The 25577-nt window shown below is 39.2% G+C and overlaps 2 protein-coding genes across 9 annotated transcripts in view; one reads left to right on the top strand and one right to left on the bottom strand.

Annotated features, from left to right (window-relative positions):
* MCPH1 (microcephalin 1) overlaps positions 1–25577 on the top strand; it is a 123854-nt gene that overhangs the window by 11948 nt on the left and 86329 nt on the right. For 3 of the 8 annotated variants that reach the window (XM_081943603.1, XM_081943604.1, XM_081943607.1), the window contains exons 8-12: positions 2499–3470; positions 9137–9246; positions 18640–18677; positions 20240–20402; positions 23971–24048. In XM_081943603.1, coding sequence (XP_081799729.1) covers positions 2499–3470; positions 9137–9246; positions 18640–18677; positions 20240–20402; positions 23971–24048 — 1361 coding nt within the window. Of the gene's footprint in view, positions 1–2498; positions 3471–9136; positions 9247–18639; positions 18678–20239; positions 20403–21215; positions 23936–23970; positions 24049–25577 lie in introns of those variants that run through there. The other 5 variants (XR_014174564.1, XM_081943605.1, XM_081943606.1 and 2 more) reach the window with 5 other exon arrangements.
* ANGPT2 (angiopoietin 2) overlaps positions 24150–25577 on the bottom strand; it is a 52424-nt gene continuing 50996 nt past the window's right edge. Inside the window, exon 9 of the mRNA XM_081943613.1 lies at positions 24150–25181. Within this exon, the coding sequence (XP_081799739.1) occupies positions 25021–25181 (161 nt within the window). The 3' untranslated portion in view covers positions 24150–25020. The remainder of the gene's footprint in view (positions 25182–25577) is intronic.

Raw genomic sequence — 25577 nt, forward strand, 5'->3', positions numbered from 1 at the left:
CGAAGAATGGGCCATTTTTGCTCAATTTTGCCCCCCCAGCCACCACCAGCACTCTATAAGCCTCCTAAAGGCTATCCATGCCCTTTTTTGACAAAAATGGACCAGTTTTTGCAAAAAATGTGTTTTTTGCTCGTTTCTCCCCCCCCCCCCCCCTCCCCAGGAGCACTCTACAAGCCTACAGGCTATTCATGCCCGTTTTCGTGAAAAACTGGCGGTTTTTAGAAGGTCTGCAGAGTGCAAAAACTTTTTTAAAAATTTGCCTCTTCAAAATCTTAGTGTCTCTTATACTCTGAAAAATATGGTGATTTTTTTGTGTGGTTTATATTTAAAAAAATTAAAATACAAAACTTCCCCCCCAAATTAAACAGAAAAAATATTGAAAACCTAACATATGCACATATTATTCCCTCTAATTGAATACTGATTAATATATTGCATTAGTTTCCTACCTCTTGTGAAACACACCAATTTTTGAAAAGCTGCTATATCTATTTGCAAGCCTATTAATCTGTCATCTATATACTCTATTAATGGCAAAATAGTTAACAAGAACAATAATAATAATAATAGAAAAAGGCAAGATTGAAGTTTCAAAACCTTCTGTTAACAAACTTATTGTAATCAATTTGTAGAAAATTTACCATAGCATCTTATTTATCCCCAATCATCAGAAGAGTTAACTGTGATTTGTCCTGGTTCAAATATCCACATTTGTTCTTAATACCATCTCTTAACAATTGTTGTTGGATTAAATGTAATCCAATCTCAAAAATCAGTCAATTTTCCCAAAAAAGTCCAGATGAAATTGTTTTCCAGTGAAATGTGTCCCCAACCTTTTCCTGCTTAGGGAAAACCAATTTTATCTCTTCTTTACTCAGTCAAGTTTCTGCTGTTGTAAAAGAATGCAGGCTTGAACTTCAGGGAGGCATGTGCAATTAGTTCTAAGTCTGTAAAGTCCATATTTCTTTCCGCCATATCTGCTGCTTTCAGATCACATTCCTTTTGTGAGTCTACTTTATGTAGAGCTACATGCATCTGAATATTTTCCACAGCCATTATCATTTCATTGCACTATTTTTTTAAAAAAAAATCAAATAAGGATTGTATGTTACCAAATGGTCTTTTTTCAGATGTCAGCCACATTTACTTACCTGTAATCTGATACATTATTGCTCTGTGTAATTTAGCAACCATAGATAGGAGAACACAAGCATTGAAGTAATATTTCTTCAAAGTGAACAAATAGAAAAAGAAACAACATATTTTCTGGATATTTCCATCCAAAATTAAAAGAAAAATTTAAAAAATTAACCTCCAAACATTTTGCAAATTGATAAAATGCAAAAATTATGTAGTGAGAATCCAATGTAGATGAAAATCAAATGAAAGCACTTTCACTACTCAGGAACATGCCATGTTTTCCTAACGAAAGAGAGAAAGTTATTCAACAAAATCAAAAGGAGAGGAGGGAGAACAAATGAAGTCCAATGGGATTACAGTAATTTTGCATTCAACCAGACAGTCAAGTTTTAAAAATAGAAAGCAAATGGAAACCAAAGCTTCATAAAGTGAAGTTAAAACACAGGCATGTTTTAAAAAACAGAATTGCCCAGAGAAAGATGAATGACTGATGACTTTGCACCTGCTCCCACAGGAAACTGGAATCTTCAATACTTCCTTTCTCAGATGAGTCCACAACTATCCAAAAGCCTCTTGGGTTATTCCTAAGTGCTCCCATTCAAATCCAGGGAACAGCATTGCTAAAGAACTAGCTTTGATAGCAAAATCAACAAATCATTGGCAGGAAAAAGAAAAGTTTCTACCATTCAACAGCCATCTTGGGGAGGAGTCCCAGCTGTCCCATTTTTTAAAAAAACAATTACATAAATGATTGTAATGTTGATAAAATTACATAAACGATTCAATTCACTATGGCTGATCTCTTGTCGTTATCCCTTGTCTTTAATTAAATATATTTGATTTTCAAACAAAAATATTTCAGGCCTAATTAGGTTTATTTCAAACAAAAATATGCTGCTACAGTTACATAGAAAACTTTTATTTTTTGTAGAAAAACAATTAATGTAAATAATGTAATATTCACCCGCTAATGCTCCACAGAAGTGGTGGACGTTAAGTATAAGCCCCTTAATTTCTACTTGAGAGTAGCCAAAGTATTATGGAAGAGCAAATCAAGTATCACAATCTTATTTTTACTGACAAAACAAAATATTTGCAAAGGGAATTTCACAAGTATGCTAGAGTGATTGATGAGCCTCTCTTCAAGCCAGTGAACAAATTATATCTTTGGAAGCTTGTAGAAATATTTCAGGGGATGTTCTGTTCCCAGGTATCTGTATATGTATGCATAGCCATTTCCCTTCTCTTTGCTGGTAGTCCATTTCAAATGTTTTATCTTACTCTACTTTTTTAAATTCATATTCACTTTTTTAAAAAATAAGATGTGCTTTTCAATAATGAATTGTTTCTGATTACAGAACTTGAGAATAATCACCTTTTAAATTCAAGTTTTGCCAATTTGGTTGGAAGTCCTGAAACCAAGAACCTTGGAAAGAAATCAATCAACTGTTTAGCTAATACTGAAAATGTGATGGATGTTTCCAGAACTGAATTATATACCTCTTCTGATTCGCCAAGTGACTCTCAACACACAGGCCTAAAGCCATTGAGTGGTAAAGATTTACATAAAAATTCAATCCTACCTAATGACAAAGGTTGTGATTTCCTTGTCAAAAAGTCAATAATTGATATGCCTTCTACTCCAGAATGCAAAGATGGTATTGACTGGTTTTTAGCCATTGCTGATAATCCCCTTCCTCAGGTGAAAAATGTGGACCACACAGTTTCTGTCGAAAATCTGGTCCATTGTGAATTTACTGAAAATATCAACAACAGTAGTTCTGAGAATGACTTTCCTTCAGTTAATCTAATTGATACTCCAGTAACGACTAAAGACTCTTCTCTTTGCAAACAGCGAAAATATAGAAGGAAATCAAGCCTTAGACTGAAGGCTTCTATATCACATAATAAAGAACCTCAGAATGATTTCTTACTTGCATTGCTTACTCCGATTAAGTCTGTTAAAGATCAAGATTCTTCTTTTGAAGATTGTTTTTCCTCTTCTAACTTTACTAATAAAATAAGACTTCTTCCATGTCAGCAAAAGTTACAGAATGACAAGGAAATTAAGTATAATTCTCCCAGAAGCAAATTAGAAGGTATGTGCCAAAATTCTAGTCCAGTAAGTACAAGTTACAACAGAAAGAGGAGAAGAGTGACTGAGATTACTGAGGATACAGTTAGTGAGCCGAAGCTATCTACACTTCTTCAAAGGAGAAAAACAGGTGTAAATTGTACATCAAACACTGAAAATGGAAACATAATAGAAACGTCAGACTGTTTTTTAAATTCCAACATTCGGGAACAGATCACAACCAGTTCTACAGCTGGTAAGTTGTTATTGAAAGATAATTGTCCAGCAAAATAACACCCAGAATTATTTTAAATGTCTGAAAACCTTCATTCTAAAATATAATTGAGTACAGAGGTATTTATAGAATCTCATTTAGAAAAGGGAAATACCGTATTTTTCAGAGTAGAAGACGCACCTTTTTTCCTCAAAAAAGAGGCTGAAAATCTGGATGCATCTTATACATCGAATACAGCATTTTTTTTGTCTCTTGAAGCCCCACCCCTTCACAAAGATGCCCATGCATACCCTTATAGAGACTTTCAGAGAGTTCCTGGGGGCTGGGGCGGACAGAAATGAGCAAAGAATGGGCCATCACCCACCCACCCCCAGCCTCCATAAGGCTATGCATTCAAATTTTTTGGCAAAAAATGGGCTGTTTTTTGCTCGTTTTTGGTCCCCACATACCCCCAGGAGCATCTGCAAGCCCCCGCCCCAGGCTATTCATGCCTTTTTTGGGGGGGGGAGAAACGGGCCTTTTTTGGCAGGTTTGGAGAGTGCAAAAACTTTTTTTTCCTTTCGGAAAGCTCTGTGATCGATGACAATTTCATTGATCAACTGCTGTGCCAGCAGAAACAAGTTTTAGGTGCTGCAGGTTGTCAGTGATTTCCTTCTCCAGCACATGGATAAATTTACTTGGAAACATCTACCTACCTACCTACTCTCTCTCTCTACCTACCTACTGTTTTTCTCTCTCTCTCTCTCCCTCCCTCTCTCTCTCTCTCTCTCTCCCCCTCTACCTACCCACTCTCTCTCTCCCTCCCTCCCTCCCTATCTACTGTATTTCTCTCTCTGTGTATCCATCTACCTACCTATCTACACCTTCTTTCTCTCTCCTTACCTACCTACTGTATTTCTCTCTCTTTCTCTCCCTCTCTATCCCTCTATCTACCTACCTACTTTTTTTTAATTTGCCTCTTCAAAACCTTGGTGCGTCTTATACTCCGAAAAATATGGTACTCTGTGCATTAAAATATTTAAAGAAATATTCTAAGTATAGAATATTTTTCTAACTATTTTTTAAAAAACCAAAGATACAGTTTAAATATACGGAAGGAAAAAATAGTGAAAAATTGTTCTATGTGTCTTGATGATAGGATATTATTGAATACTTAATATTTTATCCATATCATTTCATGTTGGTTCTCCATGTAGCCACAGTTTAACCAGTGTTAATAAGAATTTTGAAGTACCTGTTTGAAATGCATTATAACAAAATTTTACTGCAGCCAGGAAGTTATTAACTGGAAATTCTAAAAAAAAAAAAAACAGTTTAAAAATTTACAGCTCTAAAGGAAGGACAATTCATTTAAAGAAGTCTATATTTAAGTTTTATGGACATTTTGCTGAACAAATGAAAATTAGAAATTCTAACTTTAAATTCTTAAAATTTTATCAAAGAATCTCAAAAATGAGTACACTGAAAATTTGTGAACGTTGTTATTTAATTCCTGAAAATCACTGAAACAAAGCCAGTATAGGCTTAATATGTCTGTAGACTCAATGAGGTTTTCATTACTGGAAAGCATACCTGATGATGTGATTTTTTTACAATAGTAATGCTGCTGTCTAGTAAATATATTCTGCATCTTAAAATACTCATTAAAAAGGTTCATTCTATAAAACCTATTTATAAAGTGTTAGAAAAAAGCTATGTACAAAAATTTCAGGTTTAATGTCTGAGTATTTTTAACAGATGTTAAATTATGAGAATAACTCATGTTTGGCTCTCTAAATATAACAAAGTCTTTTTGCTGATGCATCTAAAATAATGATCTGTGAATACAGTGCTTTATAATGCCTTAAATTCAAGAAAGATGTGTATGTATAGATGTGTAAAGCACAACTAGGGGAAAGTCTTATTTGATGTTCAGAAAGTGAAATAACATTTTAAATAATTTTCAATAAAAATATATGAAGGTGCGGTCTACTGAAAAGAATTACTGTATTCTTTTGATTCAGTTAAAAAGTATAATTACATATTGAATGATCTTGGTTCTCTGCAGGAATTAACTGGTAAAGTAGGTTCTCTGTTATAAAATGATAGCTTTATTCTGTAGCATTCTCAGCTTTTTGAGAATTCATTTCATATTCAATCTTTGTCTAAAAGATGTGAAGCGTTTAATAATTAGATTAGCGACATCAGCTTTCAGGTGGATTTTTTGAGTCTGGTGAAAAGTCTTGCTGTCATACATATCTATTTGGTGATATTCCTTTAAAGGAGAAAGCTCTTCACTGCTTATGCACTTGATCGCTCAGCGTTCCACCGGCTGCAAAATTTAGTGTACTGTAATGTGTTTCCACATAACTGAGCCAAGGACTACAGCAGTTTGTAATGTTGTAGTCTAATTCTGTGCATGTTTATTCAAACTAAATTAAACTCAGGATCTTGACATAGATCAGTTAATAAGTACAGATCGGATTATGTAAGTCTTCAGTTAGCTAGGTTCTATTTCATCTAAAATCAAAGGTTAATCAGAATTCAAATCTGATTTACATATGGAAATTAAAACTTGGTTGTTTTATTAATGTCAATCTATTGCTATAAGGAACATTGATTGTAATCTTTAACTATGAAAATAATACATTTATTCTGGTCAGTATAGGAACCAATAATCATTCAGGATTGTAGTGTTTATTGTAGATGCATTTTCTTAGTTTAATGTAATGAAAACTGACCTCGGGATTTCCTCACATATCATTCTAGAAGAATTGTAGACACGTAACTTTTTATATTGGACTGAATACACAGAACCAGGAGTGGCAGAAGAGCTCCATTCTGTATATGTAATACTTGATCTAATATACAGATTATGACTGCATGGAATCTCATATGTAAGATAGAATACTGCTGCTCATGTTTCAAACAAAATTAAGACAGGCCTCTCACAAGCATAGCATATCTGGTTGTTAAAGCAGTCACGTCTTTCTTTTAGGCTATATAGAAACATGGGGGGTAGCGGGGAAGAGATACTGTAGCTCTGTAATAAGTAGCAGAGAAGTGAAGCAAATTGTAAAGCAATACTTCTGAACTATTTTTTGCATGGTTAATACATGTATTAATATTCAGTCTTGCATAAAATATAAATTCTTTCTTTACCAGGAGCACCGATATTTTAACTCATTTATAAATTTCTTATAAATATTTTGTAAATATCTACTTGGATATAAAATATGATTTATTTTCTATATAGTGTATTACTATTTAGATATTTTGAATTAATAAAAGTATAGATGAGAAATGTGTTTATTTGAACTGTGTGCATTATTGTACTACAGAGAATGTACATGCTGTCTTTTCTACCAGCAAATCCAGGGCAATAGGTTTTATAATCATTGAAGCCAAAGTTTAAATTCCAATTATGTTATAGATTTGTTTTCCTGGACAGCACTTGATATTTAAAAAAAAACACATCATGCATTGGGAGAGAAGTACTGCTGTTTTTATGATATGCCATTTTAATTACTCTACATGTAGCATTATTTGCTGAGCATGTACTTTTTAGTCAATGTAATATCAAATTCAGTAAACTACAACTTAATATGTACATCTGTACATGATTTGTGGGCCTGCTGGAATCTAGGTTTTTCATTTCTAATCTAATAGTCTTTTTGAATGGCAATAGTAGGACTCTAAATCACTTCATTTATTTGCCATCATTGCCCTAGTATCAGTTCACAAGATTATGTGTGAATTAAATGTCCTCATTGGCTATAGTTGCCATTACCAGGGTTGATAGTAAGAGACTTACCTGGCAAATTTTATAGTGATCAGCATTGGAGACATGTTTTTCCATGTTTCTTTATATTACAAACGCCTAAGGATTAATAATGCATTTCCTTTTTGGCACAGTGTTATATATCAAATATTGGCTAGAATTTGAAGAACACCAATTCCCAGATGCAGCTTAACACTTTATCAACAACTATGTTTTTATATAAGAGATTTCTTGTAGAGGTGAAGCATATCTCAGTGTTTGAAGCTTGCTTATATTTGCATTAAAAATCAACATGTACTTGGGAGTTTGAGAAAGCAATTCCAAAATAGACTCTTTAAAGTAAACGTGGTCAAATTGTGCCTAGAAAATGCCATACTACTGATATTGTTTTCACTGGCTATGATCCCTTCATTTATACCATCCTAATCTTAAAATATCCATGTACAATATAAGCTTTTTCCCCCTATTTCTTCTCCCCCATTTTCTTGCAGCCTGACAGGATAGTTATAGAAGTGCTTAATACATTTTGAGTTTTTTAAAAAAGTTGTTCAGAGATGGTATTCATAGGTATGAATAGATATTTACAATAGATATGTTCATAAAATAAGATATGTTCATAAAATAAGTACAGTATAGCTAGAGTATAGTGACTTTTCTTACTTCATGGTAAGAGATCTTATATCAGGAAATCTGATGTTCACAGCAGTTTTTCCCATCCAGCCAAAGACTTCATTATATATTCCATAAAGCTCAGGCTACTGTCATGTTACATGTTGTAATAATTATGTTTTGTCTGTTAGTTGATGGAAATAAGATTGAATATGGCCTGAATATAGTTAGCAACAAAGTATGAACGCAGCTATAACTAATACTGAATTTAAGAGCAAGCATCTTAGAATTCAAATAATACATGTGAAGTATATGAAATTGGAGTGTTTTTTATAGAGGTGTGTAGCTCTATAAAATGTTCTGAATAAGTTGCTTTGAAGTAGATTTGGTTTGAAACTGAACAGAAACATTTCCAGAAAGATCTAAATAGTTGTTTTGTACTGTAAACATTTCAACTTTAAAATATTTTGTCCATCACTGCTGTTTCAATTTCAAGGGAGTTTGCTTCCAGTAGTATAAAGTTGCAGAACGAAATCTAACAAAGTTCTGCCATGAAAAGTTTTGAAGATGTAATAAACTGTGAGAGTAATCTTGGTGCAATCTGTAGAAAACTCTACTGGTTTGCCTGCCATAAAGATAAATAAAAGGAAATATTCAATTTTAAAATTCAAATTAGGATCTGTAAAAAATCAATATGAAAGGTGACTTTTTGAAAGATATTACATATCTAAAATGATTTTTAAAATGTTTACTTAGAACTGCAATTACTGTATTTTTCGGAGTATAAGATGCACTTTCCCCCCACCCAAAAAAGGCTGAAAATTTGGGTGTGTCTTATACTCAGAATGAGCTTTTTTTTAAAAGCTTTTTTCCAGCCCTAATAAGGTGCTAACGAGTGAAGCAATCTTCCGGGTTTCCCCAGCTTTTCTCATTGTTTCTCTCTCCGACAATCATCTGTGCTTTAGAAGCTGTTTTTTATCCTCAACCAGGGGATAAAAAGTGTGTGTGTGTGCGCTCTCAAAACCAGCAAACATATGAGCTGAAGCTGACCAGGCTAAGGATGCTAGCCAGATGCCACCTGGTAGGCAGAATTTTTTTTCCTATTTTCCTTCCCAAAACTAAGGTGCATCTTATATTCTGAAAAATATGGTACTCTTTTTTTATACAATGTAGAGAAAACACAAAAATCAAGGAACTGTGCCTGATTATGAAAAATATACAGGAACAATGCAAAGCTACAATTGTGCTAATACCTGAGCAGCATTTACATTTTTCATAGTATGGATTAGGATTAATTCTGAATGCATCTGGTTTTTAGATAATGCCAAATTTTCAACGAGTGATGACAAAAATACTGCTTGTGAACCTTTGGGGAACCATGTGAATGAGCCTGATAGGAAATTAAAGATTACTAGGAGAATTGAAAAGGTGAGTTGGTATAGCAGGGGTGGCGAACACGCGGCTTCCGTTCCCAGCCGAGCTGGTGGAGCGCAGGCAAGCGTCGTCGCGTCCACCGTACTTCCGGGTTTAGCGCGCGATCCGAGCCACAGTATACTAAATAATGGTAAGAGGCAAAGAGCCTCATTCATTTTGGCCGCGAGCCGCGTGTTAAGTTAAGATGAAGTCTTAAGTTAAGATGAAGTGGAAGATGGGTAATAATTAGGGGAATGGAGACTTTGGGTTGTGGAGTCCACTTTTTAAAAAAAATACAAAAAAACCAGCCCTTAGAACTTGAACTTTGCTAATCAGAATAAAATGCTAAGTAGTCAGAGGAAGGTTGTAGCAGTACTGTCAGTCACCTATTGCACCTCATCATGAATCAAGTATTCTATATTTTAAAAAATACAAACTTATATCTTAGTTACTAGAGATCAAAGTGTCCAAGGAAATAGATTAATTCAAATGCAATGAATTAATCATTATACTGAAGTTAAAAGACAAGCAATTATCAGAATGGTGGCTATGGCAGAGATCTTTCTAAATTTTTAACATTTCATTTAACTTAAAATACTGGAAGTTGGAAAAGATTGGTGATCTGCCAATCATTTGTAGATATACCAAACCCATAGAATCACAGGGTTGGAAGGGACCACAGAGGTGATTGTTCAATTTTATCTTTAAATAAGATTAAGACAATTTGCTTTGTAATCCAGTGTAAGATTAAGAAATGCTGCTCCTCTATATCTTTCTTTTGAGTCTTGTATGATTTTGAATCTTGCTCCCCACCCCACCACCAGGCTTCCAGTTGGTGCCATTTGGAATAAAACATTTATCTTAGATAATATCTAAGTTTCAAGGAATTGTTCATTTCATTCAATAATTTGTTATAATTGTTTTCAAATGTATTATTATTATATCCTATTAAATAAGAGTTCTAGATATTTCACTATATTTTTCTCATATCCCAATCCCCCTTTTCATGTTTTTTTTTCATTGGAAATTGAATGCCTTATTATCTTACTTTTCCTTTAATTTTTTATCTCTAAAAGGTAGCCAAAAATCTTTGGATTCTGCCATTAGTATCTTATGGAGCTTTGTGTTTGCATAATCGTTACTACTATATCATTTGCATAGCATTTCATCTTGTATCTCTTTCTACCTGAATCTTTAGCTGAAATATTTGTTTAGCTTTTCAGTTCTGGCCCGCCAGGACCTCCTAACCCAGGGGTGTCCAAACTTGAGAACTTTAAGACTTGTGGACTTCAACTCCCAGAATTCCCCAGCCAAGTTTGGACACCCCTGTCCTAACCAATTATAAATAATAAAAGAGAAAATGCCCATCCTTGCCTTTGACTTTCCATATTAAAAGATTGTAGAGATTATTCCATTTACTGTGAATTTTAACTTGTCAAAAGCTTTGTGTCTAAAAATATTTCCATTGCCTTCCGTTGCAGCTCTAATGGGTTTATAAAAATGTATAACAAAAAACACCTGACTGAGCATGTTATATTATGTGTTTAATATATTATTGTTAAAATTATATGCTTTTGTGTGAGTGTTTGTCTGTTTTGGCAGGTCACTGCGTGGTGTGGCTCTCTGACTCTCACAGTTTAAAATTTTGGCTCTTTTTGTCGAACTTGTTCGCCACCCCTGTGGTATAGGATGGCTGTAAGATCAGTACAAGGAAGTGCCTATCGTTTATTCTTTTTCCCAAGTTCAGTGATGTCTTTTTATGTCAGGTCTGGGGGGACCATACATTCTGCAGATGTAGATGGGAACCATAAAATCTAATGTTTAGTGGACACAAAATCATAGCAAACCATTGAATAGCTAATCTACCCAGAGGGAAAACATGATTGGACAAGCTACTCTGAACTCTGCAGCATTTTATTACATATTCTTAGAATTGAAGTTTTCTGGATAAATATATTTGTAAAACCAACATTTGATTTGGCAGAACACAATGTGCCATGCTACAGCCATGAAATGGATCCTATACTTTATAATCATTTTATTTTTTTGTAAGTCAAGTATTGGAGTGTTCAGAGCCATCATCAGCCACCTTAATAGCAGGAGGGTTTTCAGCTAAACTAAGATGGTCTTTTCACCCATCCACTCACTCTCCTGTCTAATTAATGGAAACAAAAATTCATTAAACTCTCCGATGAATAGCGTCAAGTTTTTAAGAAGCATCTGTCACAAGAAATTTCATCTTCTACCGTAGTATTTGGATTTATTCTTCTCAAGGTCAATCAAACAGTATGTTTATTTACCATACAGACCTTTCCACATGATCAAAATCTAAGCAATGTGTTTAGGTAGAACATTATATTCTTTATGAGTAGTTGGAAGAACTACTGTTATCATTGAAGATATGCCATGTCTATAGTTTGCATGTACTGAATTGTTTTCCAGTGGAAGAGAGGGAGGGGTCATGTGTGGGTATTCTCAAAGCCTGATTGGTCCAAAGACTGAGAGAAAACTTCTTAAATGCTCCTTCCTTCTCCTTATCTCCCAGTTTCCTCTGTCTTTTGGTCCAAGCACTGTTGAGATAGTAGGTAGGATTTCAATTGTTGACTATTTATTAATTGGACAAGTGTAATTCGAACCTATTGGAGAATCTAAAAAGTATAAATTTCCAAATTTACTGCTGCGGCCCAAGGGACAGTAATTTCTGCCCCGTGCAGTCGGGGAGAGCCCTGTGGGGCATTGCCACTCCCTCTCCACGGGCCTGGAGCTCTTCTCCCTATTCCCGGGCCAGCGGGGGTGACGGATTCCGAAGCACAGCTTCAGGAGCTTCTTCGGACAGCGCAAACAAATTTAAGCCCTTTGATTTGCCGACGCTCGCAGGAGCGCGTGAAGAGCCTGCGGAGGTGCCGATTGGATTGAACTGCTGCCATTTTCCGCTCTGCCTCACACACCCCTCAAAGCTCCCAAGGGTCCAGGCTCCAGCGGGGCCTACAGAGGCCTCATCAAATAAGTGAGTGGGGCGATGGAGGCGAGACCAGGAGTTTCCCAAGTCCCTGCAGAGGCCTCTAGGGCAACTGGGGAGGATCAAGGCCTGGGTTCCAAGGCAAGGATGGCGGCAGCCAAACCCATGGCATCCCAGTGCCCCTCTAGGGCCATAACCAGGGAGGAGGCAGAAGGTGCTGGAGAAGACCTTTGCCAGAGCCGAGAAGCAGGCCCAAGCCACTAGGCCCAGATCGTCCAGCCAGTCCAGGTCCCCAAGTCAGTCCCTCCTCTATTCAATCAGCTTCTCCCGGGGGCTTCAGTCCGTCCTTTCCTTCGGTCTCCCCACCCAGATATCACGTTTATTGCAGACAAGGGGTGTCACCTTCCCCTTCTATTTCACCTAATACTGCAAGGGAGGGGGCGGTGGACCCTTTGGAGGGTACCTCTGGAACACACCAGCCTTCCCGCAGATTAGCCCCTCAGAACCCAGGTTCCTCTCATGAGGAGGTGGAGGATCTGGAACACCTCCCCGAGAATATTAAGAGATTCATTTCTGCAGCCATCACCTGGGGCATTGCCCAGAGGGAAAGAAACTCCCATTCTTACAGAACCCAGGGCGGCCAAAGCCTGCAACAGCATAGGGCTCCTTCACCATCCATGGTCAGTGAGGGATCCATCCTGGGGAAGGACAATCTCCAGGACATGGGGGTTTCGGAGGACAAGGTCTCCGTTCCTCCCGACCCTCCTTCCACGGGTCTTTTCCCCCCGGCAATGTTCAAGACCCTATTGCACAAGGCCAGGAAGACCACAAAATTGAGACTGGGGATCCTACGATCCCCCCACCTAGGGATCCTGATATGGTTATGTTTTCCAACACAGCCACCAACAAGGAGGAGATTCCGGCTCCTCCACTGTTTATGGAGGTGGTTAAAAACCAGTGGGCTCGCCCCTCAAATTTCCCTAACCCGGGGAGCAATGACCGGCACCCAGGTCCTCCAATTACCATCTATTGACACTCCCATTGCAGCCTTGGTTTCCTCATCTCCGGTGGTCTCTGGGGACGCCGCGGATAAGATGAAACCGGAGGACAAGCAGGCAGAACTTACCTTGCAGAAGAATTTCAATGCTTCCGCCTGGGCCGTAAAGTCCATGGCGGTGGCCTCATATTTCAACCGCACCACGGTGATGTGGCTCTGCCAGCTCCAGGATCACATCCCGATCCAGGATGAGCGACTCCACCAGGATATTATCAAAATAATGGTTGCAGTCCAATTTTCCACTGATGCGACCCTGGACGCGGTAAAATTCGCCTCCAGCGCCTTGGCCACCTCGGTTACATCCCGTCGTCTGCTGTGGTTACGTAACTGGCAGATGGACAATAAGGCGAAATGGAATCTGGCTGCTGCTCCTTTCACCGGTCCCAAGCTTTTTGGGGAGGCCCTCGATGCAATCTTAGTCGAGAATAAAGACAAAAAGAAGGTTCTCTCGTCTAATGCCAAAAAGGCCGAGGCCCGCACTCACCCTTATCACAGACCTTCATATAGGGCCCCTGATTATGACCACCAGCAACAATATCAGTCATTCAGGTCAGACAGTCAGTACCCACGGCAGACGTATCAGGACCGTAACAGGTTTCAGCACAAGTCTAGGCGGCCCTTTCGGGGAGGAGGCGGTCACCCTTTCCGCAGGGGGAAGTGACTCGAACCCGAGTCTTCCCATAGGCGGCCGTCTGTCCCATTATGCAGATCTTTGGGATGAGATTACCTCGGACGCCTGGGTAAAATCCACAGTCCATCACGGTCTGAGACTGGAGTTCCTCTCCACCCCCACCCAAATCTCTTCAGGTCATTCCCACCATCGAGGTGCTTGGAGCGCCGTAAAACATCTCGAAATCCAGGCGGTGGAGGCGGTCCCTCCTATGGAACGAGGTCAGGGCTACTACTCCCACCTGTTCGTGGTCCTGAAGAGTTCAGGGGGCTGGAGGACGATTCTGGATCTGAAACGCCTGAACCACTTCCTGGTCTACAGGCGCTTCAAGATGTCCTCCCTCAAGTCAATTCTGCAGGGCATTCGGAGGGGGGACCTCTTGGCATCAGTTGTCCTCACAGAGGCCTACCTCCACATCCCAATCCTGCCGGCCCATCACAGGTACCTAAGGTTTTCACAAGGGGACCTGCATTACCATTACAGGGCTCTACCCTTCGGCCTGGCGTCGGCACCTCACACTTTCATAAAGGTCCTGGCGGCATTGGCGGATCACCTACGAACTATCCCGGTGAGACTCCAATGCTACCTAGACGATGTCCTAGTTCAGGCAGGGTCCCTTCCACAGGCAGCGACAGATCTTCAGCTTACCATCCAGTGCCTTCAGTCCCTGGGGTTCTCAGTCAACTTCCCCAAAAGCCACCTTTCCCCTCCACTCGCATCCTCCACTTGGGGACGGTCATAAATTCAGCGATAGGGATGGCCCACCTGTCCCCGGACCATCAGACCAGTCTGCGCCAACTTGCAAACAAGGTTCGCAGAAGTCAGTCAGTTTCCATCCTGACCTTGACTCAGTTACTTGGCAAGATGGTCTCTTGCATTGGGATAGTCCCATGGGCCAGACTTCATCTCCGTCCACTCCAGTGGGCACTCATTCCCTTTCAGAGACGGAGGATGAGCAACTCCCCCTGGACTATTCACCTCCCAGTGACAGTCCGGGCATCTCTCAAGTGGTGGCTCTCCCCAGCCCTATGGAAGGGCTGCTCAATTTGGGAACCAGGCAGAGTGACGGTTACCACAGATGTGAGTCTGTTTGGTTGGGGGGCCTTGATGGACTCCAGACTCACACAGGGCTGTTGGACTGCCTCAGACCTCCGACACAACATCAATTGGAGCTGAAGGCAGCTCGGTTGGCCCTCCTGCACTTCAAAGACCTGGTGAAGGGCCGTCACGTGCTTCTCCTGATGGACAATGTCGCCACAAAGGCCCACATAAACCGTCAGGGTGGGACCCATTCTTGGGCACTCTGGCTAGGGGCCTTGAGGATCGGGTCCTGGGCGGGGAGACATCTAATGTCCCTCGTGTCAGAACACATCTTGGGTGAGTCCAACCACCAGGTGGACTGGCTGAGCCGGGCGACTCTGGACAATGGTGAGTGGCAGCTCCACCCGGATCTCTTTCAGGTAATCTGTCAGAGTTTCGGCACCCCATTGGTGGACCTCTTTGCCACGCTGACGAATTCTCAACTGCCAAGGTTCTTCTCCCGTTTCCAGAGCCGGACCGCGGAGGGCACGGATGGCCTCAGGAGCCGTTCGCCTCCGGGCCTGCTCTATGCCTTCCCTCCCATACCTCTCATCCCGAGGACCCTGAGGAAGGTAGTAACACAGAGGGCCTTGGTCATCATGATAGCCCCTTATTGGCCCAGGAGACCCTGGTTTGCAGACCTAGTACAGCTGTCAGTGTCCCTTCCATGGAGGATTCCTCAGGAGGAGATCATCTTGCGCCAGGGAGTCTTGATCCATCCGAAGCCCCAGTGGCTCCATCTGACCGCCTGGCTCTTGAACGGTGACTCCTGAGGAAGGCTAACCTGTTCTCCAAGGTCATACGAACCATCGAGGCCTCTAGGCACCTGTTGACTACCCGGATCTATAACTCCACCTAGACCGCCTTCGTCAGATGGTGCTCCCCCCTAGGCCTCAACCCAGCCAAGGTCACGATTCCCAACGTCCTAGATTTTCTGCAGAAAAGGCTGGACGATGGCCTATCGCCTAACACTCTGCGTCGACAGGTAGCGGCGCTGTCTTCCGTCGTGGGGGGAGTGGGTTCCTCTTCTCTCACCCACATTCCTCTGGTCAAACGCTTCCTAAAAGGGGTGGCTAATCTCAGGCCCCCAACTATCCACAGGTTCCCAACTTGGGATCTTCCCCTGGTCCTCAGGGCTCTGACAGGGCCCCCATTTGAACCGATCAGGTCGGTTCATCTAAGATTTCTATCCCTTAAGGTAGCCTTTCTAGTGGCGGTCACTTCTGCCTGTCGTATCTCGGAGCTGGGCGCCCTAGCCTCCAAAGATGACCTCTGTCACTTTCACCAGGATAGGGTGGTTCTTTGCCTTGATCCCACCTTTCTTCCAAAGGTGAACACCCCCTTTCACAAGGCACAGGAAATTATTCTGCCCAATTTTTGCCCGGCCCCTTCTGGAGATAGGGAGCGACTTTGGAATCGTTTGGACATCCGCCGCGCTTGCACGTCTATCTCAGGCGGACAGTGGGGGTGCGCAAGTCGAAGGCCCTCTTTGTCTCCTTTCAACCGGGGTTATTGGGAGCCAGGGTATCCTCAGCCACCATTGGCCGGTGGCTACGACAGGGCATTTTAGCGGCCTACGAGGCGGCGGGTCACTCTGTCCCAGCTGGGATTACGGCCCACTCAACTAGAAGTGCCACGACCACAGCAGCATGGGCTACCAGGGCACCGTTCGAAGACATATGTCGGGAGGCTACCTGGGCGTCCCTGACCCCATTCATCCGGCACTATCGACTGGACGCATTTGCCTCTGCGGACTATTCCTTTGGGCGTAGGGTCCTACAGAGGGTGGTGGCTGACACTCCCCTTGGGCCATAGTTCTCCCTCCGTGGGACTAAGCTTGGGTATGTCCCACACGTGACCCCTCCCTCTTCCACTGGAAAAAGAATGTTGGTCTTACCTGAACGTGTCTTTTCAGGGAAAGAGAGGGAGGGGTCACGACCCACCCTAGATAGAGTGAGGTGGGGCCAAGAGGAGGACGGGAAGATCCCCGGAGGGGGCCCTATACTTGCTTTCAGGTCCAGTGTTCGCCATCGAGGAAATTGGGAGATAAGGAGAAGGAAGGAGCATTTAAGAAGTTTTCTCTCAGTCTTTGGACCAATCAGGCTTTGAGAATACCCGCACGTGACCCCTCCCTCTCTTCCCCTGAAAAGACATGTTCAGGTAAGACCAACGTTATTTCTGTATAGTTTTCAGCAGTCTAGTTACAGAAGATATAACACATCATTTTGCAATAATAAAATAAAATGAGCTTCACATATGGGGAAAGATTTTACAAATTTCAGAAAGCCAATTCTATTTGATGCATTTAGAATATTCAATTAGAATGGGTGAATCTTTTCTATAAATCGTGGACACAAATATTTGCACTTAAAGCATGGCAACCTCACGTTGAATTATCTTAGGTAGCTATAGATTAAAAGTACTAGACCAGTAGTCGGCAAGCCGCGGCTCGCGAGCCACAAGCGGCTCTTTACACATTTTAATGCAGCTCTTCTGTGTGCCGGATTATTATCCTCCCTAATCATTGTGGATCGAAAAGAAAAAAGGGAAAGGGGCGCTTGTTTTGAAGCACCCGCTCCCCTCCCTCCTCTCGGGCACTTCAAAACAAGCGCCCCTTTCCCTTTTTTCTTTTCGACCCACAATGATTAGGAAGGATCCTGAAGTCGGGCGGGGACCAGCAAAAATCTAACCAGGGAGTCGGGCAGTAGCAAATTAGCCCGGGGGGGCAGGGGGGAAGCTCCTTGGCCTCCGTCTCTTTTTCTCCCTCCTCGCTTCTTGGGGCTCCACCAATGGGGGAGCAAGGCCCAGCACCAGGCTTTGGGCTAACACAGGGGTCTGCAAAGTTGGCTGTTTTAAGACTGGTGGACTTCAATTCTCAGAATTCTGGGAATTGAAGTCCACCAGTCTTAAGAGCCAATTTTGCAGATCCCTGGGCTAATATGATTGATGCCCTTGGTGGACTTCAATTCTCAGAATTCTGGGAGTTGAAGTCCACAAGTCTTCAAGCTGTCAGGTTTGAAGACCCCTGGGGTGTTTTTTTTCTAAAGGGTTAGGGGTGCAAGGATCTTGTAACTTGACAGCTTTAAGACTTGCGTGCTTCAAATGCCAGAGTTTATTGAAACTAAAAACAGTGTACCATCCTATGTATTTTCGGTTTTAAAAATGTGGCTCTCAAAATAAATTTCAAGCGTGGTTTTGGTGAGATTTGGCTCAGTTGAAAAAAAAGGTTGCCCACCACTGTACTAGACCATCAAAGCTATTTTCCAGCAATAGTCTTTTGCTCAGGTGACCGTACCATCTTTATAATACACTGTTTTTACAGCATTCTTTCTTCTACTAAATGTTGAAAAAAATACGTTCAAAGATCATAGAAGTGTTTTTCATGTTTAGCAATGAGATATATACAGTGGTACCCTCTCTAACTTTGCAGCAGAGAATTGAGGACCACTCAGGAATTTCATACATGAGTACAAAGGACCCCTTCATGCAAGTGTGTTTATGACAAGAAGCTACAGTTTCTTTCTAAATGTTGAGATCTATGAAAAAGCTTTAATCTTTGTAGGATTTAGATTTCATCAGAATTGGACATTAAGGGCAAACAAATATGTTGATTTATTTTTCCTTCTTTCTTTAAATCTTTAGCCTTTGAGAACATTAGTCATGACAAGCATGACCCCTGAGTAAGTAGCAGGTATTGTGATTATGTTTCTATGTACATATATTTTCATATCTTTGTCGTTCATAAAACTGCCTTCTTTGTCTAGTATCCCTCAATGTTTGGATTTCAACTTCCTAAAATCTGAGCCAATGTGGCCTCTAATGCAGGCCTATGGCAACATTTGGGAAACAACACTTCCATTAATAGCTTATATTTGTATGCTACAATCAGAAAAATATAGACATACACAGACTTCAATCCCTAGGATTCAAATTAGCTTTGGATCAGTTGTGGGTTCTTACTGGTTCAGCCAAACGGGTAGTGGTTTGACAGCATGGATCGCTGGAACTGGCAGCAACCAAGGACTGCCATGCCCCTGAACTGGTTCCCCGTGTTCCCATCTTGTTTTTCAGTTCTGCACATGCACAGAACATTTTTTTTTCATTTTTAACGTTTTGCGCATGCACAGACCTATTTATAGTAAACTGCATGTGCGCAGAGTGTGCGAATGCAAAATTGCATTCGCACCGAACCGGCAATAATGCCGGCAGCAACCCATCCCTGCTTTGGATATATAGTATACATTTTCTAAGTGTCTTAAAACACATCATATTTAATTACTCCCATTTAATTACTTAAAATCATTTTTATGTAAGAGGAATGAGTAAAATATTGTTAGCATAGAGATACTACATGTTGGAAACAGAACACGTTTTTTACAATCTGCTGTATGATGAAATAATGCATGCTTACTCAGAACTGCATTCACTGGGTGCTGTTCCTTATTAACTCTGCTTCAAATTGCCGTATGGAATAAGACAGCTTATTTATATAAATGAAATTCATATAATTCATTACCATTTTTATGGCTTTCCCATTGGAGCAAAATAGAGGCGAACTGAACCACAGGAGAGTGCTATTCCCTCCAGAGAGAAACATTAATCTTAAGACCACCCCTCCTCAATATACTTCATGAAAATGAGCGCCTTAAACATTCTTTCCTGGGAAGAATAGATAAGAGCTGCGTACTACTTATAATGGATAGGATGCTTCTACTTGGAGACACATGGAAGCCAAGCCATCTGGTTTAAAACTAGGACTTTAAATTTGATCCAGAATCTTTATTGGGAAACAGTATAGCATTCAGAAGATTAGTGTCATCTAATACTTATTTGATAATAGGTAGGCTGCTAGATTCAGATTTAATTCATTTTCAAAGAGATATAAGTTTAGCTTGAAGGTGATAAATTACCATGAAGTTTTATTGTACCCCTGATTAAGTAAATATGTGCAAAACATTCAACGATAGGAGCATTCTAACTCCTGAAACATCTGTTCCAACCTCATTAGAAATATCTCAACATCAAATAAGGCTGTCCCAAACTCAATTTTACAGCTAGAAATAGCTCGTTGCTGAGGTCAGTCTACTTTCAATGAAGTAGACCCAAAATAAACATACCTTTTGGGCATTTTAATGTTTTGTACGTACCTCTTATAATAATGTTTATATTGTAACTATCAAATTAATCATTTCTGTAGAAGTGCAACAAGTTATTAAGATCTGGTCTCTGTTTCTTCTTAAAGGATGCAGAAAATAACTCTGCAGGTGCTGAAGAAGCTGGGTGGTTTTCTGACTTCTGATGAAGTATGCAAAAATACAAGTCATGTAATTGCAGGGAGCCCCCGCCGGACTTTAAATATACTTATGGGAATTGCTCGAGGCTGCTGGATTGTCTGTTATGATTGGGTAAGTAATACAGATGATTATGAATAGACTTTCTTTTTTCATTAAAATATCATTATCTGGTGACATTAATGGTAAATGAATATATGAAGTACACAGTGTGAAATATTAACGTGTTCCTGTTAATCAAGATTGCATAAGTGTATTAAGTATTAATTTTTACAGAAAAATGAGCATATAAATGCATATTATTATTACCACCTTTAAAAACAATAGAATATTTCCTATAAACCAGGATTGTGAAATATTTTGGTCACGTTTCACATTCTGTGGATCAGTGGTGGGTTGCAGGCGGTACGCCCCGGTATGGGCGTACCGGAGCCTGCCCGGAAAATGGGTACCGTTGCGGTATGGTGCTCTGGAGGGCCCACCTGCCCACCCGCGCTCCTTACCTGTCTTTAAACTCTACAGCGCTTACGCGCACGGCGCATACAGCGCCTGTGCAACGCTCTGCCACGCACATTGATCAGTTGTAACTGGATCCGGAACCCACCACTGCTGTGGATGGTGAAGGCTTGCAAAGTGAATTTGACCATATGAATACTTGTAGGTGGGACTGAGGCATTCAAATTCATATCCATGGACACACAAGATTGGAAAACTATCCTATAATTGTCATCAGTCAAGGAGAGAAGACGCTCCAAATATAGGAAAAAATTCCTGGTGCCAGCTCTAAACTTGGGACTGCAGGTTGCCCAGTGCAGTTTTCATAAAAATATTCTGAATGTTGGTAATTCATAAACAAGGTTAGAGACAACTCTGCACTAGAATAATTTTGCAGTTAAAATGCTAAAATCCAGATTTTTTTCTAAACAGATCCTTCAAGCTCTTCTGTTCTGCCCCTCTCAGGCCAAAGTATACTGGAGGTACAAGAAATATGAGGAAATAAGAAAACCTCTGACAAAAAATAAAGGCTGGCTTACATTTTCCTGGACCATACCTGTTCCTTGGATTATTAATGTACAAATAAAATGGAGGTTCCAAAACTGGCTACTAAAATGTACAACTGGATGCTTTATTTGTTTATATTTTCAACTTGGTGAATGATCATTGAAAATCCCTCTTTTGACTGTAAAGAAATGTATTTATTTATGAGATTTAGCCTTCCTGCTATTTCTACAAAATATCTACTGAAACAAGAAAGTAACACAGGCACTCAAATTAATGATAAACTTGCATTCAAAGTATACATATTGATTTTCAAAATAATAGAAGCAGAAGGTTGTAATATCCCACTTTCCCAGACTGGAGAGGAATCTAGTGCAGCTGCAGAAACAGGAAGGCCTTTAATGCCAAGGGATTTGTATCACAGATGGATCGTATTTTCTGTAATCATATTCAAAGAAATTATCTGCATTCAGATTCTTCTGAACCAGGATTGTAAATACAACTGGTCACACTGTCCATTATTGTATGTTACATAATTTTTAAATTGCAACTTTTCTATAGCTGATCTTTTTTTTAAGAGGTGGACTATAGTATGGTGTTTAACCTATTCAATGCTGCCTTGCCTATTTTAATTGTATTACCTGTAAACTAAGTATTTTTCTCACTAACCAGTTTCTTATTACTAATATCCATACTGACTTGGAATTTCTAAAGGGACATGATCCAATCACAAGATATGGAGCTGACAACTTTTGAAATAAAAATGTGTAGTATTGGAGAAGTCATGCTATAAGATATTAGGGATGTAAGGGTGAAACTTAATTTCAGGTGGAATGAAGAGAGGTCCCAGAGATTTTGTGATAAAACCCAGGGGAAAAATGTATCTTTTCAAATAAGTTCTATATTTTCTATTAGAGCCAAGTTGAGAGGGAAACTGTATTGCCTTGTTTTTTCCTGACAGCTGGTCCGAAAATATGATGGAGGAAAGAATTTAAGAGAGGTTTTTTAAGTTATCTCTTAGAATTCTATTAAGATGTTATAAACACTTTTTCATCTGATGTAATGCAATTAAGGAACATGTATATAACTAAATAGATATATATATTATCTATTTAGATATATATAACAGATAGTTCACCACACCAAGATTATATGCAGAATACTTCAGTTTCTTGTCCAATATTTAATGCTTCTGGGCCATTCATTCTAGTATGAATTGATGGGAAATATAAGGAGATTCAGCAAGTGTTTGACAATATTTTGCTTCTGATAATAAGAGTATTAAATATTTTTACAGGTGAAAAATATGAAAGAGGACACTCACCCTTTAAACTATATATTTTAAAGAGGGGCTAGTAGAGGAAATGGCACATTTAAGTAGATAACCACAGAGGATGTCATTTTGTTCCTGTGGAAAAAGTCATTGACTGGTTTTAAACTGCATTTGTTTTGATCTTTTGTTATAGTTTCTTTGTAATGTTCCTTCCGGGACTGGGCACATTAAATCACTGTTTTGAACCAGCTGTTGACCACTGATCAAATGATGAACAGCATTAATTGTTTCTCTTACTTTGCATATGTACAGTTTAGCACTGAGGAATGTATTTGGGAGTGGAGAATCTGGAACTTATTAACAAAGATTCATACAAGAAATACTGTTCTTGAGATATATATCGTGTATTTCAACTGCTTTGTGAAGGAACTATTTTGTAGCAAATTAACAATTTCCGGAACCAATTAATCTTAGGCCAAGCAGTTATAAATGTTTGCAACTGTCTAAAGAAATTGTGAGAAAAGTGGGCGGCACTTCAACCTATGCACTGAGAATTTTCTGGTTTCCATCAAATCTCCTCCCTAGATGTAGCCATTATGATTAAAGACTTGGAAAGTCCTCTAATTCACTCATGAGCAATACTTTGGGGCAGATAGAGTGGGCTATATAAGAAAAACATTTGTATTCACAGTCTTGCCGTTGGATACATGACTGTGGTTTTAATCAATTTCTCTGATGGCACGGGAACAGTAGTTTAATGCAGGTTGATTTACCAACTAGCAAGTTAAGATTTTCAGTTCCCTCAAATATTTTCTGTTCATCTAGTCAAAACTTGATGTTCTGTTTCACAACCCTCTGGGGCCAAGTTCATGATCTGATCCTATATATTCTAAAAGCTGTTGTTTTGTTGATTGAATTCTGATCTGAGACTAATAAATTTGCTACTGCAGGGAATTTTAATAAAGAAGAAAAAAATTGACAACTTCTTCAGATGGTTCAAACAACATTGGGGCTACACTTCCTTGAAAAGACATTTCCTTCTTTCTTTATGCAGCAAATTTGCTTCTAAAAAGCTTTGTGATTAAGTGTGATTAAGGTCTGTTGACTGAACCAAGCATACAAATATATTCAAATTCCCTACACTATTGATTATGTCCTTAAACATCTGTTTTAAGGCCGAGCATTGTCCACAAACTTAGAAGCCTGTTTCTATTATGGGCTAAACTTCTGACGAGGTTTCAATAAAGCAGAATATGCTGTACACTGTACAGCTAAATCATAGTTATCTGGGCTGTGTGAAATAGAGCTTGAATATGCTAACTATTCCGCTGTTAATGATCTTCCTACTACTGGCTACTTTACACAATTCAAATAGAGCTATTAATTCTCAGTGGTTCCATCACTGCCTAGGTTTTGTGGTCTCTGGAATATGGCTATTGGATTTCTGAAGAGCCATTTGAATTGTCAGTGGATTTCCCTGCAGCTCCTGTAAGTAATATTTGCTTTTTAATTTATCATAGAATATGAAAATGATTTGATTGTCATATAAGCAATGGAAAATGTTCACAGGGAACGATATATCAACTAATCCCAAATCAATGTTCCTCAAGAGATATTCAAACTTTTAATTATCAGTTTCCCTTTAAGTTAGAGTAATAGAAGCAGATCTTTTAAACTGTCCAAAATACTCAGAAATTATAATTAAGAAGTATTATTTTAACAGAGAAGAACAAGAAAGAACAACAGTCCAATATTCTTATACATTATACTGAGTTCACATGTAGAGTTCTATAAATTGCAAAGGTATTTCGAGCTTTAGAATATCTATATAAAATATCTGATATGTAAGGTATAAAAATAGTGTTATATACTCAGTATTGGATTTTAAAGAAAAGACATGTAAAATATAGAAATATTTTATACAGTCTTATTAAATATACTATGTGCTACCAAATATCCTTGAATAATTGACTACTAAAGGCAATGATCTGGATATAGATATTAATTACAAAATATTTACATAATTACAAGGAACAGCATGAATAATAAGATACAATATAGTTTACAAAGCAGTGCTCTTTTTAAAATAGCAATTGATAATTCAATTGTAAGATATAAAGTAATGTTTAAGACTGAAGAAATTTTAGATAATCTAGATACAGTATATTTCACAGTTCCAGTTATGCACACACTTCATAAATGTTCATGAAAACAAATTCTTAAGGTCCTGCAGAATCCTTCTAACATTCTTATTTTAAAATCTTTATTGCTTTATTTCTTCTTACATGACTGAACTGTGATGAAATTCAGCAATGCTGAAATCAGGAGTAGAAACATTGATTCCTATAGGATGCATATGCAAGTTGTTCAGGCAGAAAAATTGCTCATAGTTTATCCGTATTGTCAAAGTATATTAAAATTATGTCAACATAATTTTCCAACATAAAAGTGTAGATTGTTTTAGAAATCTGTTGGGCGGATCATCATAGTTGTGGCCTTTAGAGAATAGCCTGCTCCTTTCCAGTAGTACCATTTAATCCCTTTAAATTTGTTTGTGTTCTGTCGCAGTGGATAGTATAGACCATTTAGATTGGAGGGGCCGCATGCATCAAACCACCATCCTGTGGTATAAAAACAAAAGGAAAGATGAAAGAGAAACAGATTCACATATTTATATTTTGTAAACTAGGCATACAATTTCATTTTAAAAACAATTAGAATATTCATACATAATTGACATCTTTTCCATATTTCCATCTCATCTTTACCTTCCAATTGCTAATTCAGACAGTAACCATTTTAAAAGCTAAACATGAAAAGCCTCGTGAAAGAGGCAACTTAAAGTGTTTGGTATTATAGAAGCCGTCTTGATCCTTGCTTATCACTTATGCCTCAAATGAGCTACATTGTATGGTGATTGACTGTAAGCACTGAGCTACATTGTATGGTGATTGACTGTAAGCACTGAGCTGATTAAGCAGAGTGAATGTTTATAGGCCTCCAAAATTGAACATTCT

Source organism: Natrix helvetica (assembly GCF_964273705.1).
Source record: "Natrix helvetica genome assembly, chromosome: 2".
In the NCBI taxonomy this organism is placed as follows: domain Eukaryota; kingdom Metazoa; phylum Chordata; class Lepidosauria; order Squamata; family Natricidae; genus Natrix; species Natrix helvetica.